We start from the raw sequence: 18,393 nt of genomic DNA, 5'->3' as shown, positions 1-18,393 counted from the left end.
TTCCTCACCTTATTTGCCAACAATATGCACGGAATCGGCTTCCCGTCCGGAAGTTGCACTTTCGAGTCGAGATCCTGCTTCCACTTGATGACCGCGTCGAAGGTGGCACTCCGGGTCACGTCAAACACGATGAACGCCCCGACCGCCTCTTTGTAGTACACCCGGGTCATGTTACCGAACCGCTCCTGACCTGTTTTGGACGGAGAATCGTAGACTTTGCAATACTTTTCAAGATAGCAAGTAGATGATCATCACATACCGGCAATGTCCCACAGCTGCAGCCGGATGATCGTGTTCTGGTCCCAGTTGAGCACTTTGAGCGCAAAGTCCACCCCGATCGTGGCCCGGTAGTTCTGGCTGAAAAACTGGTGCACGTACCGCTTGATGAAGGACGTCTTACCGGTGCCGAGCTCGCCGATCACCAGGATTTTGTACAGGTGCTCGCGCTTCTCCGTCGGCGCCGCGGACATGTTGGACTGTAATGGAGAAAGAGTGGAATATAGTTGATAAATGTGGTACTTTTTGGGCTTATAACTTTAAAATCTTATTATATTTTTGTAATTAAAAAATATATTTTTAATTGGCAAACGATGAACTTTTTAAACATTGCATATGGGTCATTCCACCTCTATCGTACATAAAAGAGTGCAAAATAGAAATCAACAATTTCGTTGACATTTATAGATCAAGCAAGATCAAGATCAAATTAATTTGATATATTTGTTGATACTATCTAAGAAAGCAAGAATTATAATTTTCATCCGAATCGGACCACCCCCTTCTTTTTGAAACCACCCCAAAGTTTCGCCTTTTACCGTGAAAATTGTGAAAACCTAATTTTTCAACCTACGACACCTCGAGCCACTAATGGTAGAATGTTGATCTAGGACTCATTTTCAAGAAAAAAAGTCAGCTTTTGGATTAAAAATGGTTCAGCGCGGTTTTATCACAGTGTTATCTATTCAGTTCATTAGATATTGAACTTTGATATAAAGAGTTTAATAATTATTTGAAAATATGTCAATTTTACCTAGACCAGCATATGTTAATAACTTCCCCTCTTTTTGCAGTAAGGCCACAAAATTTTTAATTTAGGATTCCCGAGTTTTCCAGGATTTCAAGAAAAAATCTGATTCTAATAAATTTAAAATAAAAGTTTTTCTTTAGTTCAGATGTTACTTTAAGCAATTTTCATCCTTAGATAAAATTACTTATCTTGCTTAATTATTCATAAATCGTTAAATCAATATTGGCTAATTGTGTAATGCTTTAGGTTGAAAATATTAACTTTTTCTTTCTAGGAATAACATTTGCTTGGACCACCGAACTCATTATTTGTTCAAAACGTTTTTTTAAATATTCAAAATATTTGTTATTACAATATGGATATCAAAAGATCGAGAAATTTTCATAAATTTCAAAAGAAGTTATACATTTTAAGAACACTCATAATTTTAGTTGTTGCAATATGGGTATATTGATCGAGTAAATGTTTATACATTTTAATATCAATAATATAATTTAAAAAAAACTCACATTTTCTTAAAACTATGTATTTTGTACTTCGAGAAAATCTTATTGAAAATAACGTAGTTTAGTGAAATTTTTGAGTATTTCCAAAAACTTGTGCTATATATTTCTTTCTAAAAATATATGTACATTTTCCAAAAAAAAGTTGTTTTGTGAATATTTTGAGTCTTTCAAAAAAGTATTACAAATACGTTCAAAAGGTATGAAGATTCACGATCACATTATCCCAAACTTAAAAAAAAAACAACATTTCAAAAATCTTTGTTTTGTGAAATTTTGAGTAAATGTATTATTTATTACCTGGGTATTGAAAAGTGGTTCGCAAAACGGCCTCAATTTTCAACTGACAAAGTGGAACCAATTTACTGTCCATCTAGGAATGTTGAAGGCTAGATCGTCATTTTTTTATAATTATGAATAGATATTGTTTATGGAGTCGATGGGGTTGTATCCATCCAGAAGCTGTCTTTATAGTTTGATTCCGTTTGAAAAACTGGTATAGTGAAAATCTTCTCTGTTTGTTGGATCAGCTTCGCTAGAATAAGCGATGTTTTTTCGATGGACCATGAAGAGCTGCACTGCCATTCTACGCATAATTGTCCCATGTTCAAAAAAGTGCAACTGAGAAAAACGCTTTTGAGATTTTTCGACCGATTTCTGTGTTTCTACGCATAATTGTCCCGTGGGTTCCTATCCGTCCTATGTGTCCCTAATCGCCCCAGTTATTAGTTTATCACTCTTATTTATGATCCTCAACAAGTATGCGTAGAAGTGTAACGATGGGACAAACAGACTTGGTGTTGTTTTTGATGAGTTTCCGAACAAAGTACTAGATTTTATGTGTTTTTCTAAAAGCATACGAAAAACTAAACTTAAAAATGTCAAAAAGTCAAAATCGTCCAAAAATGACATGGGACAATTATGCGTAGAACGGCAGTGCAGGATTCTAAAGTCAGCCAGGGAATTTCTCTGCGACTTCGCAGAATGACACCATGCCCGCAGTTATTCGTCACCCGTAAAAAAGAAAATTCTCTTCTTTTTTCCAGCAAAAAATGTCAAAAACTAGATAAAATAAAACACACACTACTGATTATAAAACAGCTCAGTAAGAAAAAAGTCATGCTTGTGCTTGAACAGCCTCCTACTTTGCACATGTAGACAAAGTGGGATCATTCGAAAATCACGTTACTCATTCCCTCAGTTTATTACGACCAGTTTATTACTTTCAAAATCTATGTAAAATACCCGATCATTTGATATTTTATTACAACAACTAAAATTTTGAGTGTTTTCATATACTTTTGTTGACGTAAAGCGAATCAAAACAAACCTTCCCCTCAATGACAACGTGTCGATAATTCAAAGGGGATTATGTTTATTCTTCTTAAATATAGTTACCAGATAAAAGTTTTATTGAATACATTAAATCAAATATCGAAAAAAAAATTGTTTATCGTCGTTTTTTATCATTAGTACATAATGTTTTGCTATTTAATTTTAAACGGGAATTGATGAAAGATACTTTACAGATGCTCTCATTGCCCTTCTCTCTAGTTTCACCTTCGTGATTAAGAATATGTACAATTCAGAATATTCTATCGGTGAAAATTGCACTTTTCAGAAAAAAAATCGTATTTCTCATATTGAAAACAATGCGTATCTGTGGCCTAAGCAAATTTTAATTGTTTGTGAACAAACTTTATTCATTGTCAAATTCCCATTGATTTTCTTTTTTTACCATTGATAACTATAAGGAAGTAGAGTTTTTGATCAAACTTTTGGATTTTTCATAAGTACCGGGCATCTCCATTGACATGAACAACTCTTTTTCAAACTTAGGCACTTTAAAAAAAATCATTATCCCGGTACGAGAATCCAACTCACGCCCTCTGGATTGGAAATCCAGCACGCCGTTAGTCGAAACTCATCCCTTACTGGTCAGTATTCCCAGTGAGCAGATTTACTCTTTGAAGGGATCTGACTTTGCCGAGCCAGACAGGAATTGAACCCATCACCTTCCGCTTACAAGGCGAAACACTTAGTTTATATCATTGTTGACATATCCAACATATCCCAAAAAGTTCAAAATTTAACAGATTCTTATCGAAGCTGCACCAAATTTTCACTGTTTGCAATTTTAACAACAAGAACAAGTAGAAAAATTTTGCCGGATGTCAACTGAGTACAACCTAACACGGATTGAACTCCTGTAAGCAATTCCGGTTGTCGAGTTTGACAACATTGATTTTTATTCCAAAATCGTCAATTTTTTTTTCGTTTTCGATTCGACAACACAGGTTTACCGGATTTGCTTACAGTATTCCGTCCGTGTCTCAAATTAGTAGTCAGAGAAAAAATAACCGAATAATTTGCTGGATCTCTTCGTATGAATACATATTTTGGAAATAAAACTTGGAATCAAAAATTGCTACCGGACATGTAAATAATCATTTTTGAAGAATGTCATTTACGGCTTTGCAAAACTGATACATTTTTTAGGAGCATGAAAGACGAAAAGTAACTTATTTCATATTGTCTCCGAGCAGTTTTTCTTTGATTTTTTATTTTGGTAAGCTCGGAAAATTTCTTATTTAACGAACACTAGTTTCAAGACGATCTTTAAAATTTCACATTCACTCTATAACGAAACATATCACTGAACGTAGAAAACCCTTTTTTAGACCACTATTTGACAATACTCGTTTACTATTTCAAAAGGTCCTATGTACATAGGAAAGCCATGGCACATTGGTGTTTTGAAAAAAGTAATCTAGAATACACATATTTGCACTAAATATCAACCATTTCAATTAAGTCGAACAAAGCACCAAGCGTCTCCATCGCTCAACGCCCAACCACGTGCTCACCAATAACTTAACACAACCACTTCAAACACCGTACTTCACAGCAAATTTCCACACAATTTTCCTCCGCACTTCCTCCCACTACCCCACCCAACTCACCAGCTGCTCCCCTCCCTTCTCCAGCAGCAAATCCCCGTGCGGCGACATCTTGCTGCCGCTGGTCTCCAGAAAATCGGCCGACTCCTCCAGGCTGGAACTTCCCGCCCCTCCACCGGCACTGCTGCTCAACAACGAGGGCCGCCCCGAAACCAGCTCCTCTTCCTCCGGGGTAAAGTCCGTCGGTTGCGCCACGTACGCAATCCTTCGGCGTGAACTTTCACTGCTCAGGGGACTGCTGTCCGGACCACCGCCCTCGATGGAACCGTACTCTTCGAGGGATTTGGACTGGTTGAAGTTGCCGGACAGGGCGGCACCACCCTCGAGCGAGGGAGGAAGTAGGTTCGCGGTGGTGGTGGTGACGGGCTTCTTGGCACTCCCGGTACGATCCGGCCGGACGGTGGAACCGATGTTGAACACGATGGTTTCGCCACCGGGAGGTTCGAGGGACTTGAAGCCGGGCAGGTTGGGGTTTTTGATGTTGTTCCCGGCTAGTTGGTACGGTTTGGCCGCCTCCTGGGTGCGAACGGTGGCCGGTTTGGGGTCGTTGGCGGTGGTTGAGGAGGAGGAACCTTCCGAAGCGGTGGCAGCAGCTGCAGCGGCGGCGGCGGCAGCAGCCTTGGCAGCGGCAGATTTGGCCTTTTTCTGTGCGTCCTTCTTCATAAAAATGTTTTTCAGTTTTCCGGCGTTGGACGGTGCAGGGTCTTCTGAGGTTGGCGTTGTTGGCGGGGTGACGATGGCCACGTTGTCATTGACCTCGAGCGTCTCGGCGGCGTTGTCCTGGTCCTGATCCGTGCTTACGGCGTTGATCAACGGTTGGAAGAACTTTTCCCGCGGCGATGCGGGCGTTTCCTCGTCGACTTTGTCAATGGAGAAGCGGTTGTAATCGCCGGCTAGGAGCGCGCTGATGGTCAACTCCTGGTCGATGGCCGTGGTAATCGCTGACTTAATTGGCTTAGAATCGATCGCTGAAGGAGGAGCAGAACTACCGAGAAGTGCGTCCGACTTGGGCTCACCAACACTTGCGACTGAGCCGGGTTTGGCTTTATCAGCACCGCTGGTCGGCGATGAAGTCGAGGAGGTCGTTGTCGACGACGACGACAGCGACGAAGAACCGAGCGAAGCCGATGCGGTTTGTAACTGGACACCGCCGCCGCTGCCGGAAGCCCTAGCAGTTGCGGCCGACGACGACGAGGTTCCCTCGGCGGTGCTGGCGTTGTTAATCAGGGTAATTTTCATTTCGGTCTTTTTGGGTGAAATGGTTCGCACAACTTTGGGTTCACTTTCGAGCTGTTCGATCTTGAAGCTATCAATCGGTTTGTCCCCCTCGTACAGACTGGTCTCCGAAACGCTCAAGTTGGCCCCTTCCGGCGTACGTCGCTTGATACTGAGCGGAGTCTCTGTCGTAGACGCGGACGCCTCGTCCTCCCCCTTTGGTGGATTCGGGGCCACCTTAGCCTTACGACCTGCCAGCTTCTTAACGAAACTTGCAGCGCGACTCGGTTTGCGGGTCTTCTTGACCTTTGGGATCTCGTCGATCGACTTGGTGGTCTGTAGAACCTCCTTGGCTTCCTCCTTAATCGCCGGCAGACTCTCCGTGGACTTCATCTCCTTCAACACCGGCGTCGGTGGGGGTGACTCCAAAGGTGGGACTCCCTCGGGAACCTCCTCACCCCCACCACCCTCAACCTTCTCCTTGCTGTTCTCCTTCTTCCGCCCAGGAATCAACCGCTGGGCATTGTTCCGGATCTTCTTGAACGACAGCCCACGCTTCTTCTTCTTCTGCGGTGCCGCCTTCGCCGGCGAGTCCGACATCGAGCCGACATCGGACGCCGTCGGCGAAACCGTCTCCACCGTCATCTCGACCGGACTATCCTCGGCGGATTCGACGGACCTGGTCCTGTTCATCGTCCGTTCCGTACCGTTCCGAGCGCCAGAAAACACTGAGCTGGTCGCGTTTTGCAATGTTTTTGTTTTGCTCCGACGGCGGATGCGTCCCTAACCTCAAACCCCCTTCCACGTGCTGCTGCTCCTCCTCACCTCGTTTCCCTCGCTAATTCGATTACAACGTTGTATAACAAAACTCAGGTGGGGGAAACATCCAAGAACCGCAGAGTACGGAACGATACTGGTTTTTCTGATGTGTGCTGTGGCAAATGAGCGATCAAATTTCGCGCGCCCTCCCCTTCGTCGACGTCGACGTCTTCTTCGGAAACTAAACGCCAGCGACCAAGGCGGAATCAGACAGTTAAGCTAGTTTCTAGTTCGGGAAAAGGTCACTTGGCGGCGGCGACAACTGAAAAACAACACGACGCGATGCGTCCACCTTTCCGACCGTACTGAGCGCGGAATCCTTCCGTTTGGCCCGAAAAAGTCTCTTGCGCTTGATTAAGCACCTACTCCGTTGATTTCGGCAAAAAGCGTCCACAGAAGGAGTCACAGAGGCTATCAGTTTTCTGACCGATCGAGGAACGAAACAAAAAACTGTATTTTTGGGACTGTTTTTGCCGCCATTTGTTGGATTCGGTGACCAAATTGATAAGAGAGTCGGTGGAATTTGGCTAATCAACAGCTTCTATAGCTACTAGGGAAGTTGAGCATCCTTCTTTAATTGATGGTAGTTCGGCTTGATTAAATGATCGTGCACGCAAGAATGTCGCCTTGGGAAAGGCAAAAACAAAGTCGAGTAACTTGATTGGTGCTTAATGATGCGTATAGCTTGAGTCAGTTCAAAGAGAATTGGGAGGGGGGATGCTGTGGGAGATATCAGATTCGAGTACAAGGTCAGGGGACGGGGAAGGAATTGATACTTGCTGAAGATGAATTATTACAAAAGATCACAGCCTCGAAGCTTCCTGAAACGGAAAATAGGTTTGTTTCTGAACTACAACAATGTTTTCCAATTGTTTGCAGTTCATTGATGAAAAAGGTTACTTAATCTACCTATGGTATTTGAGGCTTTCTTCGCGTTAACATTGTCTATTGATTCAAATTTAATAACAATTTTTAAAAGAATCTCATAATGGGACGCCAGATGATTTCATTTTATGACTCATTTTTTCATTTTCATTAAAATTTTCTAAAACTATTCTGTAAAAAAATATAGGTAATTTTGTATTTTTATTTATTTGGGTAATTCTTTCTCCAACCATTTATTTTATAAAAAAAAAGTCATTGAACACTTTGAAGACAAAGAAATGGCAATTAATCGAAAACGGTTTATCAAAATTTCACAAAAAGCACTGTTTGATTGCCAACTCCTAAATAAAATATGACATTTATAAATGATTTATGAATAAATAAAATGTTATTTTTAACTCTTTTCTAAAATGAGATTTTTTTCACTATGTTCAGAAAAAAAATAAAATTCGAAGATTAAAAATCTATTTGTTATTAAAAATTGATCAAAATCTGAAGTAAAATTCTGGCGAGGACTTTGGAAAATCGAGCCTGGGCGAGAAAATTGACTGTTTTTGCTTAGCACTTATCTAGGGAAAAAATACCCTTTCTAATCAAAAACCCATCTTCGTCGAGTTTGATGCTCGATTAAAGCTCCAAAAATACAATTTAGGCTATAAACATACCAGCAGCGGCAGCGCCTCAATTTATGCCATTTACTGGCCAAAAAGATCAAATTTAATGCATTTTTTGATCATAATTTCTATTTTGCGAGACCATTTCTTATCCATTTTGGTGCACACGCAAGGTGAGAGCTTAACTGCGCTAACGTTTTCAAGCGCTTAAGATATGAAATTGCTTCCAACTACCGGCAACATGTTTTTTGAACATTAGTTAATCACTCACTTGAAAAATAATCCCGAAACATGCAAATAATTAGCAAGCGCCATAAAAAAATCAAACGCGCCAAGTCTTTTGACGTTTAAATTTTGACGACCCATTCCAATCGAAAGCTGAAGAAAACCGAGCGAAAAGCGAAGGCAAATAAAGAATAAAGGGTGGCCACCAACACCACCAGCAGCGCCTGTTGGAGTGAGCCAGTGATGCCAGGAAATTTTCAATTTTGAGCCAAATCGGTTAAGGGTTAAGAATCGCTTTTAATCGTTAAAGTTTGTATGGGAAAGTTCGACGAAAATTATGGGGAAAACCAAAAATTTCAAAGCGTCGAAAATTTGCAAGAAATGGCAATTTATTTTGAATTCAATCGCAAAATTTCTGGACACTTTAGCAAGATTTATATTTTTTGAACACGGTCTTAAATTGTATAACTTAAAAAAAAAAACCATCCAAATTTTTGCATTTTCTTGAATTTGGTTAATGAGGTTTTAAGCATAACTTTTGAACTACTTTGAAAAACTTTATCATTGTTTTAAATGACTGATTGAATGTCTTCAATTTTGTGGACGCGTTAGAAAGGTCTTTCCAATACCTAAAAATGTTTTAAAGGAAGGAGTTTTGAAATCAATTTGGTGTCCAAATACCTACTGCAATGTTACTATAGAGCAATTCTCTCAGATTTCGGTCATTCGATGTTTTTTTGTATTTTTTAATCCGACTGAAACTTTTTTGGTGCCTTCGGTATGCCCAAAGAAGCCATTTTGCATCATTATTTTGTCCATATAATTTTCCATACAAATTTGGCAGCTGGCCATACAAAAATGATGTATGAAAATTCAAAAATCTGTATCTTTTGAAGGAATTTTTTGATCGATTTGGTGTCTTCGGCAAAGTTGTAGGTATGAATATGGATTACACTGAAAAAAAAATGATGCACGGTAAAATTTTTTTTGGTGATTTTTTATTTAAATTTTTGTCACTAAAACTTGATTTGCAAAAAAATGCTATTTTTAATTTTTTTTATTTTTTGGTATGTTTTAGAGGACATCAAATGGCAACTTTTCAGAAATTTCCAAGTTGTGCAAAAAATCTTTGAGCGAGTTATGAATTTTTGAATCAATACTGATTTTTTCAAAAAGTCGGAAAATTGCTCGCAAAAATTTGTCAACTTCATTTTTCGATGTAAAATCAAATTTGCAATCAAAAAGTACTCTAGTGAAATTTAGATAAAGTGCACCGTTTTCAAGTTAAATCGGAAAATTTCACGAATGTTTCATATTTTTACATTGTAAATCGAACCATTAGTTGCTGAGATATCGACATTGGAAAATGGTGTGTTGTTTGGGTGGGACTTAGAAAACATCAATTTTCCTGTTTTTAAACCTTTGCATGGCAATATCTCAGCAACTAAGGGTTGTATCAACAAAAATCAAAAATGCAAAATATAGAGAATTTTCTCAGCTTTTCAAAAATATTTTTTTCAAAGGTGGGCAAATATGTGCACTAATTTTATAAAATGAAAAACACCTAAAAATGGATTAAATTTGAAAACGGTGCACTTTATCAAAATTTCACTAGAGTACTTTTTGATTGCAAATTTGATTTTACATCGAAAAATGAAGTTGAAAAATTTTTGCGACCAATATTTCGATTTTTTGAAAAAATCAGTACTGATTCAAAGATTTATAACTCGGTCAAAGATTTTTTGCACAACTTGAAAATTTCAAAAAAAGGGGAATTTTATTTCCTCTAAAACATATCAAAAAATAAAAAAAAAAATAAAAATAGAGTTTTTTTGCAAATCAAGTTTTAGTGACAAAAAGTTAAATAAAAAATCACCAATTTTTTTTTACCGTGTCACATTTTTTTTCAGTGTAGTCCATACCCACACCTACAACTTTGCCGAAGACACCAAATCGATCAAAAAATTCCTTCAAAAGATACAGATTTTTGAATTTTTATACATCATTTTTGTATGGACAGCTGCCAAATTTGTATGGAAAATTATATGGACAAAATAATGATGCAAAATGGCTTCTTTGGGCATATCGAAAGCACCAAAAAAGTTTCATCCAGTTTAAAAAATACAAAAAATAAAATTAAAGAAAAAATACCGATTCCCTAGAGAACTGCTCATAGTACAGCTTTTTGTGCATGTGTGTAAAACGATTAATCGTAAAAATAAATGTTGTGTTATTATATCGACGCTGTCGTGCTATCTTATCGTATGCCGCTTTTTGACATTCCGAGAAAAACGCGTTTTAATGTTTGACCTTGAATAAACAAAAGCGAGAGCACGCGATGCAAACACAAACTCAAAAGTTTGTCCTGAAGTTTGGTTGGATTTGGTTACTGGAGTCCAGCGTTATAATTGCAAATGTTTACGGTAGTCGAGCTCGTACCTGTGTCAAACGCGTTCTGACCTGAAATCCCTTTGGCCAATTGTCGCACTTGCATCAATTTTCAGGCTGTGTCAAGATAGCAAGACAAGATTGAAATTTCCTTATTGAATATCTCAGGATTGAAATCGAATTTTGGGGAATCTATAAAGGTTAAAAGGTGAGGCATTGTGAGTTGCACAAAATGGCGTTCTTGACTCAATTTGGCACGTACATGCACGTACGACAAGTTTCATTTAAAAATTACACTAATCAACATGTAGACCATATTGTTCGATTGAACTCCAGCAGGTTTGTTTTTTTAGTAAACACACGTATAATATTAACTGATATTTCTGCGAGGGATTTTAGAGTAGGATTTTTCGGTGACAACAAGCTTAATTTTGTCTGAAGCTACTTCAAAGTCCTTAGAAGGCCTCATATTGCAAGCATTAATCAACTAAATAACAAAAAAAGAGAAACAATGCAAATTAAGTTGCACTTCCAACGTTTACAGAAACTCCTTCTCCTTACAAACATTCCTGGCGACAGTGAAACCTCGCAACAAAAGCGCGCCCTCCCTTACAGAATGCTGTGGGGTGCCAAATGTGCATTGGCAAACGCAATCAAGTGCAAAAAAAGGATCAAATTTCACCAGCCTACTTCTCCACCGCCAGTCGGCGACGGCGTGACGTGCTGAAATCTCTACCCTCAAAGCCGAATGTTCAATCAGCTATGACTTCAAGTTCTCACCCTCCCCTAATGAGGTGGAATTCAGGTTACAAAGAACTTAATTAATTAGTTTCCACCGGTTTGTGGTGACTCAAAACTGCCCTTGAGTACATGTTTAAATTTTTAACTCCGCCTGTAATGATGGATCTTGATGACAAACTGAACTTCAGCTACAACCATAAGTGGTTGTAACCAAAGGGAAGAGAAACCATTGAGAACCTGAACTGCCGGTCGTAAGCCCGGGTAAAGGAGGAACGTTGATATGGAGGCTGTTCTCTGCTTCCATATCGTAAAATCAAAAATCCACGGAGAACCAAACGGAGTGCTATACGGATGGTTCACAAAACTAGTCTGCCGTCCTAGTGCAAACGAGGCTTTCACGCACTCCTACATGGACCCCAATCTAAGGTGTCATGCGACCCGTGCCGAGGGATGAATGTTTGGAGGGGTCTAAAATATCTTTCCAGGTCTTAGCGGAGCCTGTGTGGTACCAAGGCGCCCCACGCAGTAACCAAGCCTCCTCTGACTCTATGCAGGCTCTAGTCTCAGTTGAAGTGTGTTTTTTTCCTTGCAGTAGACATTCGGTAATCATGGATACTTTAAACAAAACAATGGACACGAAGGAGAAGGAGAAGGGAGATAGTGGAGAGGAAGTAGTGGAGAAGAAGGAAGATGAAGAGGTGGGATCGTCCAAGGGGACGGACGATGTGGAGCTCGACAGCATCGGATCGCTGGATGAGAAGATGGAGGAGCAACTAGACTCCATGTCGCTGGGGACGATCGCCTCGGTCTCGTCGTCAATCCTGGACACGCCGAATCGGTCATCCGTACAGGCAGGTCAAGAGCATGGCGATTACGACCCGAGGCGAAACGGAGAAACCCTGGAAAAGAGCAGAGGTTTGCGCATGAGCGATGCTGAGCTCAAGCGCTTCAACTGGCTCCTTGGCCACTTCCAGAAGGAACTATTCGTTTCTTTACGGATGGTTCAAAAATGGGCACTTCTACTGGAGCTGGAGTCTTCGGTCCTCGAACCAGGGAAACCATATCTATGGGAAAGTGGCCTACCGTTTTTCAAGCAGAAGTGTATGCCATACACATCTGTGCGAGGACGTGTATTATGAGAAATTATAGACACGCAAAAATCGGTATTTTCTCGGATAGCCAAGCTGCACTATTGACATTAAAATCCTCTAAATGCGAATCCAAACTTGTTTGGGAGTGCGTCGCTTCCTAAGGGAACTTGCTTCTCGGCATAACAGAGTGATGCTGTTTTGGGTCCCAGGGCACTGCGGCATTGAAGGCAACGAAATGGCTGATGAACTTGCCAGACAAGGCTCATCAAACATCTTCGTGGGTCCTGAGCCGTTCCTTGGAATCTCAAAAGTGCCGTGAAGCAAGAAATAACTAATTGGGGACAATCGCAAATCGCTTCAATCTGGGGCGAGATGCGAAGATTGAGACAAGCTAAAACTTTTATCACTCCAAGTCCTTCAATTGCCAGGAAACTTCTTGGCTTAAACCGTAGGGAACTACGAATACTGCAGGGCTTCTAACAGGACATTGTCCTGCCAGATATCACCTGCACAAAATCGGCAGGTGGCCTAACAACCTCTGTCGTTTTTGTTTAACTGAGCTGGAAAGCTCGGCACATTTACTCTGCTTCTGCGGAGCACTTGTGTCTCGAAGGCTGCGGTTCCTTGGATCGCAACTTCTTACGCCGTACAATGTATGGCACCACACCCATCCCAAGAAGGTCATACAGTTCATCGACTGTATTGCGCCGAATTGGGATAAACCATGTCTGCAAAATAACCCCTCGTCTTCCGATCCAATGGATACGAGTAATTTGTAGTATGGACAGTAACCAGGGTACATCACAAAAGATAGCCTTCTCAGGTGGTCGCAGTGAACTTAACCCAATGCCCATTGGGCAACAAAAAAAAAATGTTTAAATTTTATTTGAAAATTTTACGGAGTTATGAATGAAAAACTAACTTAATCCACCTATGTGGTTGGAGCCTTCCTCACAACAATGGCTGTACACAAGTTTCATCTATTTTTTAGATCCGGATTCCAAAAAGTACATCGATATCATTTTTGATAACCTAACCAACAATGGGTCGGATAGTGGATCCGTACAAAGTTTACATACATTTAAGTGAGATCCGGCTTCAAAAAAGTGCATCAATATCACTTAAGAGGCCTTATCTCGAGACAGGGTTTCCAGATCGTCAATGTTTTGCACTCGTTAGAAAGGTATATACACATACATACATACACACACACATACACACACACATACACACAGACATTTGTTCAGTTTTTGATTCTGAGTCGATATGTATACATGAAGGTGGGTCTACGACGTTTTTATACGAAGTTCATTTTTAGAGCAGGATTATAGCCTTACCTCAGTGAGGAAGGCAAAATCATTTAATCCGGATTTATTTTCTGTCAAAAGACACATGATCCCCCGTTAAAGGAATTCACTTTGGTTTAACTTCTTTCACAAAGAGATTCTCACCTGTCCCTACGCGGTTTCAAGGAATAACCAGAGTGGGGAAGTCAAATTTCCATTTCATTTGCTGCAGCTTGAGGTGAGTGACTTTCTCGGCGGTGGTTTTGGTTGCGCGCGAAACCCATCAAACGAACATGAAAAAGGTAAAACTTGTCCAGACAACGAAAAAAAATGTCCAAGACAAGTCAAGCCAAGCCAGGAAGCCAATGAAGGTACGTTTGGAGTGGTTTCTTTCCCAAGAAAAGAAGCGCTTCGCGCCAAACCTTAACAGCAAGGACCTGCAATCAAGTGGAACGCGCGTGGAAAGAGAAGGAAAAAATACGAAGAAGCCAACAAGACTAGACTTATCAACGACAATTTGTTTGCTTTCGATTTGGCTTTCAGTGGCTATTAAAAATATACTAATCTGCTCATTCTCAACTGTTTGAACATAAACGAGCGTGCATGCTTTTCGGAATGGAGCAAAAGGTTAGGTGATTAAAAATTACACACAAAAAAAACGATCGACATTCCTTCGAGAACAAACTCCTTGAATTTGATGGTTACATCAGTTGGTAATCTTGTGAAATTGGAAAAGTTTTTTTTGTCAATCGACCCTGGAGGATGATGTTTAATCAGCCCGTTCAAGCAATGTTTGAACTGTGCGCACTAACCTGATAAGTACTTATTTATGAATGAATTAACGGTGAGGTCATGGTTATGTTGGGAGCTGATTCATAGAATTTTGGCTTTGATGGTGGCCTAACGCCTAGTAAAGCATAAGCTTGGAAGCCATTTAAACATAATTCAAAAGAAATTGCATTGGGTATATTTGTTTTATTTAGGCCAATAAATTATTTTAACAGGTTTTTTTTCTACTTCCTTTCCTTCAACATTTTCTCAAAAGAGCAGGAAACAAACCAAAAAAAAAAACATTACAAAATACCCGAGCAGACAGAAATAGCTTAGGAATAACATTTTTTGATATTTGAAAATACTAGGCCAATAACATTTTATGTTATTTATAACAAAATTTTCTATTCGTAGTTATGATTTTTTTGTTATTGGATTGTTATTGGGTAATTCTCCGCCAACTCACACAGCAGTTGCCCCGACCCCTCTTCGATTTGCGTGAAACTTTGTCCTAAGGGGTAACTTTTGTCCCTGATCACGAATCCGAGGTCCGTTTTTTGATATCTCGTGACGGAGGGGCGGTACGACCCCTTCCATTTTGAACATGCGAAAAAGAGGTGTTTTCAATAATTTGCAGCCTGAAACGGTGATGAGATAGAAATTTGGTGTCAAAGGGACTTTTATGTAAAATTAGACGCCCGATTTGATGGCGTACTCAGAATTCCGAAAAACGTATTTTCATCGAAAAACACTAAAAAGTTTTAAAAATTCTCCCATTTTTCGTTACTCGACTGTAAAATTTTGGAACATGTCATTTTATGGGAAATTTAATGTACTTTTCGAATCTACATTGTCCCAGAAGGGTCATTTTTCATTTAGAACAAAATTTTTCATTTTAAAATTTCGTGTTTTTCTAACTTTGCAGGGTTATTTTTTAGAGTGTAACAATGTTCTACAAAGTTGTAGAACAGACAATTACAAAAATTTTGATATATAGACATAAGGGGTTTGCTTATAAACATCACGAGTTATCGCGATTTTACGAAAAAAAGTTTTGAAAAAGTTGGTCGTCATCGATCATGGCCGTTCATGGTCACCCGCGACAGACACGGACGACGAAACAAAGAGAAACGCAAAAAGTAACTTTTTCAAAACTTTTTTTCGTAAAATCGCGATAACTCGTGATGTTTATAAGCAAACCCCTTATGTCTATATATTAAAATTTTTGTAATTGTCTGCTCTACAACTTTGTAGAATATTGTTAGACTCTAAAAAATAACCCTGCAAAGTTAGAAAAACACGAAATTTTAAAATGAAAATTTTGTTCTAAATGAAAAATGACCCTTCTGGGACAATGTAGATTCGAAAAGTACATTAAATTTCCCATAAAATGCCATGTTCCAAAATTTTTACAGTCGAGTAACGGAAAATGGGAGAATTTTAAAACTTTTTAGTGTTTTTTCGATGAAAATACGTTTTTCGAATTCTGACGCCATCAAATCGGGCGTCTAATTTTACATAAAAGTCCCTTTGACACCAAATTTCTATCTCATCACCGTTTCAGGCTGCAAATAGTTGAAAAACACCTCTTTTTCGCATGTTCAAAATGGAAGGGTCGTACCGCCCTCCGTCACGAGATATCAAGAAACGGACCTCGGTTTCGTGATCAGGGACAAAAGTTACCCCTTAGGACAAAGTTTCACGCAAATCGAAGAGGGGTCGGGGCAACTTTTCCCGATTTCGTGTGAGTTGGTAGAGAATTACCCTATTGTAATAACAGACTAATATAATTTTTAGTTATTCTTCGAACAAATCCTCGCTATTTTTTTTTTGTTATTTTAACAACTAATCCGATAATCCCAATAACAGCTGGAGTTATTTTTCCATAACAAAAAAAATATTCCCAAGTTGTTTTGGATTTCAACCACTATCAGACCAGTAACAAATTTTGTTATGATAACATTAACTGATATTCAACTCTTATGCAAAAATTGTTTTTTTTTTGTTCTGTTATTTCAAAAGTAGGGGAAATATACCCATTTTAATCACACTAAGCCGATCGACTAATTCTAATCACTTTTGCCGTTTTCCATTATTAAATCAACATTTTCAGATGTACCAACAATGAAAAGTTGCTTGCTCACTTTTATTTGAGCTTTTTATTACATTGAAACAGTCAAAAACACTTTATGAAAGCTTTAATTCATGTTCAAAGTGCTGATAGGCCGATAATAGAAATAGGCTGAGAAAGGCTATAGTTCCCCTATTTGTTATAGAAATGGCATAAATTTAGTTATTACCGTTTGTTCGGGTTTTCGTTGAAAAAGCATTCAAAAGGCAGACATAATACATAATAATTAGGCCTAGTGATTGTTCACGGTACAAAAAATGAAATCAAGACTTGCCAATAACAAAACATTGTAATTCACGGCGATTTCACGGTTTTCAAAAATCTACTAAAATAAATGCCAAAGTGTGTTATTTTAGAATTTTATGTATAGAAGAAAGTTACTTTAAGAATTATAAATAGTTCAAGATACTCCCTGACACAAAATATTCAAAGCAATCCTGTTTGAGTTAAATTTGGTGAAATATCTCAAAAGAAATGTAAATTTCAATTTACGATTCATAAATTCAAATTCTACTAAAAAAAAAAAAAATTTAATTAAAAATAATATACTAAAATCTCGCAAAAGAAGACCTAATATAAAACCAGAAAAATAAAATAAAACTAAATTTTGGATAATTTCGAAACCAAAATATAGCAAAGTTCGCTTAATCCAAGATTTTTTTAAATGTAAGATTTTTTATGAATGTTATTTTTTTTAAATGAATAAAATAAACTTTAAAAAATGTTTAAATATTTTTTTTTATCAACGTGCTTTTTTTTAAAATAAAAGTGAACTTTTGAAAATGCTTAACAATTTTTTATTAGGTGTTTTTTTTTTTTCAAAATGAACAAAATAGACTTTTAAAAAAATGTTAACATTTTTTTATCAACCTGATTTATTTTTAAAATACAAGTAAACTTTCAAAAATGGTTAACAAGAAAACAAAAACCACGCTTCATACAAAAAAGCACAAAATGTTTTCAAAAAAAAAACTAATTTTTAATGGAAATAGACTTGCAATAAACTGAAAACAATTTAAAAAAGCATAACTGGAGTTTTTTTTCAAGGTCCAATACACCAAGTTTTCAGTGAAGACGGTTTCAAAAACACCCAAAAAGCAAAAACTGGAAATTTGGTTTATTGGACCATTAAAAAAAAACTCCAGATTTGATAATCATCTGTAAGCAAAAATAAACTAGTTAAAAAAGGTAGATGTCAAGGTTGTTAATCGTTCGAAGTTTTGCATGCATTTTCACTGTTTGAGAGATTTTTTAATGAAATGCTCAAATATTCAAAGAATACCATATTTTCTCGAAAATACTCGAATTTTTATAATTCGCAATATGTTTATCAAGCGATTTGAAATTTTGCATGTATTTTAACAGTTTCAAAGATTTTTTTTAAATGAAGGACTCAAAGGAGAATGGGCAAATTTGTATGGGAGCTGTTCCAAGGATGTACACGAACGGGACCAACTTTTTTCAAAAGATCTCGCCGAGACATGAAAAAAAGTCTTCTGGACCAACTCTCTAAACCCCGGGGTTCAAAAGTTACATGCTGTTGAAGTTTGAGCATTTTGGGTTAAAATGTACAAAAAATCGTATTTTTGCTATTTCTAAAATCATTCATAAAATTTTTGTTTCATTATGGATTTCGATTTTCTTGACTTCATTCGACGCGTATCAGCAAAAACTATGAGTTCTGATATGTCTTAGCATGATTGAAACATGATTTCTCTTGTTTTTATCCGTTTGAAC

The 18,393-nt window shown here is 38.3% G+C and overlaps 1 protein-coding gene across 5 annotated transcripts in view; it reads right to left on the bottom strand.

Moving 5' to 3' along the window:
• LOC6045535 (ras-related protein Rab-32) overlaps positions 1 to 18,393 on the bottom strand; it is a 35,611-nt gene that overhangs the window by 839 nt on the left and 16,379 nt on the right. For 4 of the 5 annotated variants that reach the window (XM_038262829.1, XM_001862855.2, XM_038262827.1 and 1 more), the window contains exons 2-3: positions 260 to 476; positions 9 to 190 (exon numbers count right to left, since the gene is read on the bottom strand). In XM_038262829.1, the coding sequence (XP_038118757.1) occupies positions 9 to 190; positions 260 to 470 (393 nt within the window). In that variant the 5' untranslated portion in view covers positions 471 to 476. Of the gene's footprint in view, positions 1 to 8; positions 191 to 259; positions 477 to 4,493; positions 6,444 to 18,393 lie in introns of those variants that run through there. The other variant, XM_038262826.1, reaches the window with a different exon arrangement.

This window comes from Culex quinquefasciatus, chromosome 3, assembly GCF_015732765.1.
Source record: "Culex quinquefasciatus strain JHB chromosome 3, VPISU_Cqui_1.0_pri_paternal, whole genome shotgun sequence".
Taxonomy (NCBI): Eukaryota; Metazoa; Arthropoda; class Insecta; order Diptera; family Culicidae; genus Culex; species Culex quinquefasciatus.
This window is presented reverse-complemented; position numbering and strand designations above follow the sequence as displayed.